The sequence below is a fragment of the Homalodisca vitripennis genome, unplaced genomic scaffold (assembly GCF_021130785.1).
Source record: "Homalodisca vitripennis isolate AUS2020 unplaced genomic scaffold, UT_GWSS_2.1 ScUCBcl_412;HRSCAF=2350, whole genome shotgun sequence".
NCBI classification, from domain to species: Eukaryota; Metazoa; Arthropoda; class Insecta; order Hemiptera; family Cicadellidae; genus Homalodisca; species Homalodisca vitripennis.
In genome coordinates this window covers 18,969-28,495 of record NW_025776520.1, presented here as the reverse complement: position 1 = coordinate 28,495, position 9,527 = coordinate 18,969, and the positions used below count along the sequence as shown (strand labels likewise).

Below are 9,527 nucleotides of genomic sequence, written 5' to 3'. Positions count from 1 at the left end.
CGCAGATTTATCCTCTTTGGTAAATACATTGAAAAATCAACTAAAATCGGCAGAAGCCGGGACGTGGCTAATGAATAGATGGGTAGACGATAGAGTCCTAGACTCATACTTTGAAACATTGGCAAAAGCCTTTTCTGATCTATCTTGTAAAATCTTATTTTTGGGCCCAACTCTTGTTCAGATGGTAAAATTGGGGGCAGAAGATGATGCTAAGGCGCTTCTGTCGCAGGTGTCCCTTTCATCTTCGCATTATGTTTTCTGTTGTGTTAGTAACAACGTCGCGACCCTGAAAGACGACTCAGGGACGCACTGGAGTTTGTTATTTGTGGATGTTGCTGAGGGAGCAGCTTATCATTTTGATTCCCTAAACCAGTCAAATAATTTATCTGCTAAGTTAACGGCCTCAAAGTTGGGGGTGGAAGAATGTAACTTTACTGAAATTAGCTGTATATATAAAAGAACAGTTTTGAATGCGGTATAAGTGTGCTAGTGAACACTAGACTTGTAACTGAGGGGTTTTGTGCTCGGGGGCCCACGTCTCAATGTTCTTTCATGGACTGGTACAGGAACTTCTTTACGCCGGACTTTACTGCTGACGAGGAGTCTAGTGACGGACTGTCTGATGGTTCTTTAGTGCTACCCCTGGTGGGTTGTGCAAGCCCTAGCAAGGTTGAATCATTGCCTGTAAATAATGTAAATAGAACTGTAGATTTAAGTAAAACACAACCTGAATGTAAAAATAGCCAAAACTATGAGTCATACAATTTAGATCCCAGTGAATGGAATGTTGTCAAACGAAAAAGAAATAAGACTACTAGTCATAAATCCCAAACATACTGTGTAAAAAAGAGGCCTGGGCCGCTATGTAGAAATCGCTATCATGTTTTAGATGGTTCAAATAATATAACATGTGAAAATGATATTAGAGTTATTAAAAATGTATCAGGTGTATGGAGAGAAAAACCTACAGAAATCGCAGTCTAGAAATAGTTTTAAGCGAATAAAACGACTGAGGGCAAATGTAGTAACAGAGTCAACCGAAAAGCCGGCTTCACCCTATGCATGTTCTGTAATGGGATCAAACGGTGAACACCAACAATTACTTATAAGTGAGGGTTGTACTCCTGAGCGGTCGCGGGGTACTGATCGGCAGGTTGGCGGTGGGACATTAAAGAATGTCTTGGTCATCGGTGACTCATTGTTGCGATATGCTGGGAATCTCTGCTTGAAAAATGGGGCCACCTTAGATATCAATCCAGGTGCAAAAATTGAGCATATTAAGCAAAAGCTTTTGAAGTATGTGCCAAACCAGCCAAAAGTTATTTATATTCATGTTGGCACCAATAATCTTGTTGATGGTTATAACGGACGACCTGGGTACAATGGCGGTTGGGGGAAGCGCGCGGCACTTCATAGCATGGCGGACCTGTTGAGTACCGCAAAAAAACACTTTCCAATTTCTGACATTATGTTGAGTAGTGTTTTAACTAGGCGAGACATTGCACCACTACCACTTTGTAATTTTAATGAACAGCTAGAAGTTATGTGCATTAATTTTAATGTCACTTATGTTGACGCGAACCGCCTGGTGAGGGGGTATCACCTTGCTCGTGATGGTCGTCACTTAAATAGGGTAGGAAATTTCTGGTTCGGGAATTTTATTTTCAGGTGTTTGCACGAGAGAAAAACTTTTCCGGGTGGATGTTGAATGTGAGATCAATGAACAGGTTTCCAGGAGCTGTGTGCGTTTATTGATGATTTCAAATTTGACATTCTTGGTCTCTCGGAGACGTGGTTGACTCCAGATGTTTCCTCGGATTGTTTCATTGTAGATGGCTACTCTTTATGGCGCAAGGACAGACAGGGTGCTGAGGGTCTCCCGGGAGCCGCTGGTGGAGGAGTGGCACTCCTGGTTGCAAATCATCTGCAAATGACGCAGGTTTATTTGAACAATGTTGATAGTCGCTTATAATATATCTGTGGCAAGTTTAGTTTGAGAAACAAGAAGCTGTGTGTGTGCGTGGTATATAAACCACCCTGTGTTATATATTCCACCCTGAGTTCTATTTTGTATTCTTTGTTTATTGATCAGATGTTGGATGTTGATGATGTTGTTTTGTTGGGTGACATTAATGTAAATCTTATGGATACTGGTAAGGCCGATTGTAGATTCCTGAAAAACCTGTATGAATCGTTAGGGTTGGTACAACTCATAACAGAGCCCACTCGTGTCACCGAGAGCTCTTCGACATTGATCGACCATATTGTTGTGAATAAAGGTCTAGACATAGTCAAAGTTGGTTTAGTGGATACGTCCAAAATTCTTGATTCAAGACGTAAACAAATTACGGACCACCACCTGGTATATTGTGATCTCAGGTGATGGCAACTATAGGCCAAAGGAGAAATTTATAACTTATCGAAATATTTCCAATTTCGATGTGTCTCTTTATGTTTCTTTATTGTCACGTATTGATTGGGATGATATTGAGACAAAGACCTCGGTCGAGGAAGTTAGTCAATTGTTAACTACCTACATTGTCCAACTGCTTGACACCTGCGTACCGTTAACAAGAAAGCGAGTCACCAAGAAGAAAGCCCCATGGTGGAGTGACGAGATAAGAGAGCTCACAAAAGAAAAAAAAATTATTTCAAACGCAGACTGCATGATAGTGATGTTTCGGCTGCTAGAACGTTGTACTGTAAGGCACGAAATAAATTGAACCGCGCCATCAGAAGAGCAAAACGAAATTACTTTCACGACAAGCTGAATTGTAAGGACTCTAAATCATTCTGGGGTGTTTTACGGTCCGGTGGAGTGCTGGAAAATGACCGTAATAGTGACGATATAAGATTCTCAGCTGATGACCTCAACAGGTACTTTGCAGGCATGGGTGGTGGAAGCGGGATTAGCCTCGAGAAACTGAATTTCTACAGAAACAAAGTTTGTGAGGATCTAGCGCATGGTTTCAATTTTGTGCCAGCTACTGAGGGTGAGAGCAAATGCATAATGAACAACATTACGTCAGTGGCTGTGGGGACTGATGGAATATCTATCAGGCTAGTGAAAGCCATGAGCCCATATTGCTTGGGAGCTATTACGCATTTGGTTAACCTGTCCCTTGCTTCTGGGTGTTTTCCATCATGCTGGAAGCAAAGTCTTGTCACGCCCATACCCAAAATAAAGAATCCAAGTGTGATTTCCCAATTTAGGCCGATATCGATCCTTCCGGCCATGTCAAAAATCCTTGAGAAGGTAGTGGTGAATCAGTTGACAGCTTTCATCGAGGCTGACAATATTCTTCCTGTACATCAGTCTGGTTTTAGGAAGTCTTTCAGCACTACCTCCGCCTTGATAAACATTATGGATGAGCTGCATGTAGCGAAAGATAAAGGTTTTGGAAGTATTTTGGCGACGCTTGATTTATCTGAAGCGTTCGACTCAGTGAATTATGAACTGTTTCTTGCCAAATTAAATTTCTATAGGTTTAATGAAATCGCTATAAAATGGTTTGGCTCATATTTGAGCGGACGGAGTCAGTTGACGAAGGTAAAAGAAAACTGCTCTTCCTCGCTGTCGAAGGATACAGGGGTTCCTCAAGGGTCATGTTTAGGGCCTGTTATGTTCATTTTATATACTGCTGATCTTGAACTTGCATTGTCCTCGTGTTCACTCTACTCCTATGCGGATGACTCTCAGATGCTTCTAACATATCCCCCTCCAGGTGTCCATGAAGCGGTGCAGTGTTTCAATGCTGATCTGCGTAGGGTGAAAGAGTGGTCGGAGGGACATGGCCTAAAGTTGAATGCAGATAAGTGTTCTGTGGTGCATTTTTGCTCACCATCCATTAAAGAGACCATGAACAGGAGTATTCTCTCTGTTTCTGTTGAGGGTATTTGTTTGGAGGATCGTGTTTTTGTTAAAGTCCTAGGAGTTATAATTGACAATCAGCTAAACTTTCTTAAACATGTTGAATTGATTTCTCAACGTGCAATGTGTAAATTGAGAGTTTTGAATAGATACAGAGCGTTAATTCCAATGCTTTCGAAGCTGCATATTTCTAAATTCTCTGGTATTTCCATCAATATATTACGCCCTTCCAGTGTTTGGTAGCTGCTTAACTCAAGAGGCAAATGTCATCCTTGCACGGATACAGAACAGTGCGCTGAGGTTTGTTTATAATCTAAAAAAATTTGACCACATCTCACCTTATCGCAAAAGAGCAAATTTACACTCTGTTCAAGATATTTGTAGGCTCCAAACTGTGACATTGGTGCATAAGGTTTTGGTAACTGGTGAACCTCTTACCTGAGACGGAAACTAGTGGCGCGAGCGACTCTAAGAGAACGGCACACTCGACAGGACGACAAGCTGCAACTGCCGCGTGTGCGGTTGGAGGCTACAAAAAGGTCCTTCTCGTACTTTGGACCCCAGGAGTACAATGCCTTACCACCAGTTATAAAGACTTTGTCTGTTAAAACTTTCAAAAAGGAAGTTAAAACTGTATAGGTACCTTAATGATGTATTGTTGTTTAAGTATGAATTTTCTATGTAAATTACCAGCACGCAATATTTGGGTGTCACAGTTTTAAAATACGAATTGTACTGTTATGATTAGTTTGACGTGAGTCCATTTGTAAAACAGATTGTAAACAGAAATCCGCTCAAGAATAAAGGCCTTATTTATTTATTTTATTTATAAATGCATCACTTACTTTTGTATGGTTATGCATTGAATCTTAAACAACTAAGCAAATAATGCACGGTATAACACAGACGTTGAATTACTAGCTTTTCCATCAGATCTTAGAAACTGAGGTAAGAAATTTGCATCGTTATTATTAAAACGGTTTTGTAGCTTGGAAAGATGATACGACACTACTCCGACAACGTAAGAAAAGTTATTTTCTAGAAGGTAATTTTTAGCCAGGTTTTCTCTCGCATACAAAAAAGTTTCGTTTGAATATACTTTAATTACAAACGGATGATTATATCTCGTAATATTGCTTAATCATGACATTAGTCAATAGATTATTATATGAAACAAAAAACACTTTTGATACTGTTGCAACTATTAGAACAACCTTCACATTGAATACGCTTCGTGAAGAAAATCATTTATAGAGGTATTTCTTAATTTAATTTCCAAGAGAAAATGGCAAAACATCTGCTGGAGACATTATAAACCTAATAATATTCTGAACAGTGATGGTCTATTGGTTTCACGCTGCAGATCTAAGACACTTTACTTGTAATTTTACTACATTATAAATTTTATTTAACCCAGATATGCCTGAATTATTTTTTTTTTAATTTTTTTTAATTCTACAGTTTTTTTATACTATAAATGTATTCTTCAACACATTTTAACAATAATTGTAAAAAATTTCATCGTCGTTTAGTAAATAATGGGTGGCCTATATATAGGACAGTAGGAAAATATGAGTGAAATGCTAAAATATTCCAAAAATGCTTTTTATTTTTAGAAGGGTTACATTTACATTGGATATATATGTTTTATGTACTTAATTCAACTGTGTTTTTAACAAAGATATATAAAACAAGCTTAAATAAAATTTTTAGTAAGTGCATTTGTAGTTTATGGCTTTGTGTGGTAATCAATAAAACATTTAGTATGAAGACCAACATCACACTTTTGGCATCTGGTAGTGCACTTGGCATGGCAATGCCCACATCTCGTTTGCTTTTCCTGAGGAACAACAAGGTGGTCCAATCTGTCAAACCTGGAGTCCACTTTTGATTGTTTCGATGGCCGTCCAGCCTTTGACGCGCACCCTTTACCAAATGTTTCTAGCAGGTTACAGGCAAGTCTGCGTCTGAAAGACAAGTGGTCAAGGTTCCCTCCCGCATGGCGGTGAAGTTGCCAGGCATTTTGTTCTGCACTGTCAATGCAGTCACAGATCAGAGGGAAATACCACTTCTTACCTCTGATTTGGATTCGGTACAGGCTCATATTTTGATCGCACCGGTCCACTCCGCCCATTTTTTTGTTGTACTGGTGTATGAGGTTTGGTTGAGGGATGAAAGCATGTTTCTTGGCTTTAAGTGAAAAGCGTTTTACCTGATGTATGGGTTGTACACCAACAGCATTTGAAACAACAGTGACAATACTGTTGTCATTCCATCTTGCAATAATTAAATTTTCATCACATACTTTTTCGTATTCAAAAGTTCCCCTTTCTTTCTTTTTCAAATCTTTACTATCAGTCAGTGGGCACTTTGCTATTCTGTTCTCTCTCACCGTACCAATAGCTCTTATATTCTTTTGGGACAGTTTCTCAAACAAAGGTAGACCAGAAAAAAAATTATCAAAATACAAGAAGTACGGGAAATCACCATTCTTCTTCAGAACATCACAGTACTGCAAAACAACACTGGCACCAAGGCCCAAGTGTTCATACTGAGGGTCCAAGGTGTGGCTGCTCCCTTGGTAGGGGTCTTTCCAAACTACATAGCCATTGGGTGTAGCACCAACCCAAATTTTGTAACCATAGCGAATAGGTTTGTTTCTGATGAATTGTTTTCAAACCATGCCTCCCAAAATATGGGACCATAGACTCATCAACTGAGTGGTGTTCCTCATGTGGTGCGTAATCAAAAAATGTTTTGTTCAATGCATCAAACAATGGACGTACTTTTGCATACTTGTCATCAGCATTGAGGTTGTCATTATCACAAACATGCAAATTTGACATAATAAACTCAAATCTGTCTCTAGAAATTGCATTTACAACTAATTCATTGCGAGTGTCCAAAGCTGTTTCCCAAAACATTCGTCTTCGAGGTAATGGAACATAACCACTCAACAACAATACTCCTATGAAACATTTCATTTCATCGACAGTTACATCACCTAAACGGTTATGTAATGCCGCATAACGATTTGTTTTCTCAACTAATAAATCTACAATATCATCATCGAAAATACAGAAAAACTGTTCCATTGGTGTTAATTTTTGTTGTACTTCCTGTCTATTACTCCAAATAGTATCATCTAGTTTTAGGTCCTCTTTGACCCATTTGTACTGCTTTTTAGTGAATGGCTTACTAACCTTTTTTGCTGGTTTCTCTTCAGTGAAATTCTGAATTCGTCTTACTTTTTTATTTGGTGGCTGTGCTATGTCCATCTTCGCTGAACTAGAGGGTAAGGTTGGTTGTGATAAAGAAGGATCCTCTTCATCTTTGTTGTCACTCAGTTCAAATTCTTGGGAAACTTCAGCCGGGGCCAATAGTTGGTTTCCTGGAAGATGATGGATTGAAGTCATGTCCTCATCCCCAGAATCCTCATCAGTGACATCATCATTTGCATTGATTGGTGGCTGAATATATACGCCAATTTCTTCATCAGGTGGCACTTGGATCTCTTCATCTTCTAGCATCGTCAAAATTTCATGAAGGTTCAAGTTCCTAAAAAAATTCAAAGTACGATAAATAACAAGGTTTTTCAGAATTTTTTATAAAATAACTGTAAAAAATTGTATTGATGCTTAAAACAAAAAGTTTAACCCAATTACTAAGTCACGACTTGAAATACAAGGGTCCGAAACTCATTTGAGAGTGGGAAGCATTATTGTTGTACATATGCCTACTGGACTACATGTAGGACGGGCCAATTCCAAACATAACCTATAAACGGTCTGAATTTAGAACGGTCACATTTCAAGATAAATGTAATAACTAGTTAGTCAGTTATTAGGAAATGTACTTAAATAGGTTTAAAACTACGAAATAATAGTATTGTACTTACTTTTCGCACATGGCGCAGAGCTCATGAAGTTGATTGGAAATCCTAAATTTGTAAACTAGTCTAAAGAAACAAACTAGTTGAAGCATTCACTTGATTGTTGCTCAGATGCATTCAGTAGCTCTTACTGAAGACAGCAACCACCCTGCCACCTGTTGGAAAAAAGCTGAAACTACTTCAGAAGTAAGCTTTATGGAGAACACTACAAGTGTCCTAAATATAGGTCACTAGGCATATCTGGGTTAAGGGCTTGTGTTAAAATTTTCATTCCGCTATGATTTGTCTGAGGAAACTTGGGTCTGTTTAGTCCATTTTTAGTCAAGATGTGTAGTGTCAAAGTTCACCTTTACTTTATGGAAGGCGATATTCAGCCAGAGACGAGTTTGGTTTAGAAAAATCTTTTTCGCCACTTATCTCTCTGTGTGTTAGGGCGTATCCTTCAATGTCCTGAATTTATGGCAAATAATTGTTGTGCTGTCTGTTCCGTTTACTCATCTGGCATGGCTATAGTAAGTTTTTATTCTTGTCAGTCTAAGGCAAGATAGAATACAAGGCTCATGGATATAACGTCTGTAGTTTTCATGAAAATTATTCCTAGCACCATCCATGTCACCACATGAGCATTTTCATTTTTCAGTTATTCGATCTATGGACCACACTGGATGAGTGTATGTAAAGGTTTTGACATTAGTATTATATTTCCTTTGCAATACAATTTTTCAATACTAGCCTCTAAATTATGCATTGGGAATTGGCACTACACTCTAGACTTCAACTGTTACTGCTTGGTAGCTTGAAACTTAAGGAGAGGAGTTTTCAGACTTATAACATTTAAAAATGGCAAATTAGCACAACTATTTTATAACATTCGTGTCATTCGTTATGTGCCATGTAATAGTCTTCGCTAAGAGTGCATGCGAAATTTCAACTCCATAGCTCAATTAATTATTGAGATGTCCTGCGGACAGATATACAGACAATCATTCGAGAAGATATGTTTACATCCACGGGGAAAAGGAGAAATCGTGAGAGCTTACTAAGTGATAGACTTTTTATGGCACTCAGCTTATATCCCTGGTTGGACTAGCACCATAATATAATTGTTTATTGTCTATGTAGAAATCTCAAGAAAGATTTTATAACGTTACGGAAATACAATTTCTAGTAAGCAAGCGAATGTAAGTGTGAATCATATATTGCAAATTACTTGTAATATTGAATTTCTATTTGCTCTATGAATAAACGTGTCTAGTTTGCCTTCTTCTTACGTGCAGCAACTGGAATAAACCCTCTTCCACTCAAGCAAATCTTACGTGCAAGAAAATCTTCCAAACATTACACACGTATGGTGAGAAGAGATGGTTCATTGAAGAAGGTAGTTAATGTTGTGAATGTGTCGAACGTTGTAGGGTTTCGTTTTGAACTTTTTTCGTTTTCGTCGCAGACCATTTTTTAAATAAATCGAGAGTGTAAGAAGTCTGCAAGAGCAGATTGTATACACTGCACTAAGAGGAGGTTGAACTGGAGCTAACGCAAAATACACCTTGAATCAGCCCTTCCCCCCATATCTGCGTTATGGAACAGTATGTAGCTCCATTGTGCTTTTGGATTGTGTCAGTCAACATCGTAGTGCTCTCACTTGTGCACCTAAGAAAATGACCTATATGAGACATGAGGATACAGGGTGCGTTATGAAAGTAAAGAGCATTTTCTAAACAACAAAAATGATTTATTCATACGATTTGTGTAAATGAACAAAAT

The 9,527-nt window shown here is 38.5% G+C and overlaps 1 protein-coding gene across 1 annotated transcript; it reads right to left on the bottom strand.

The window, feature by feature from the left end:
* Positions 1-539: 539 nt before the first annotated feature.
* Positions 540-7,918, bottom strand: LOC124370663 (piggyBac transposable element-derived protein 3-like). The gene is made up of 4 exons (XM_046828950.1): positions 7,770-7,918; positions 6,498-7,429; positions 5,948-6,061; positions 540-682 (listed from the first exon to the last, which is right to left on the bottom strand). The coding sequence occupies exons 1-4, from the start codon at positions 7,853-7,855 to the stop codon at positions 540-542; spliced, it is 1,275 nt and encodes a 424-aa protein (XP_046684906.1). The 5' UTR covers positions 7,856-7,918.
* Positions 7,919-9,527: the final 1,609 nt, after the last annotated feature.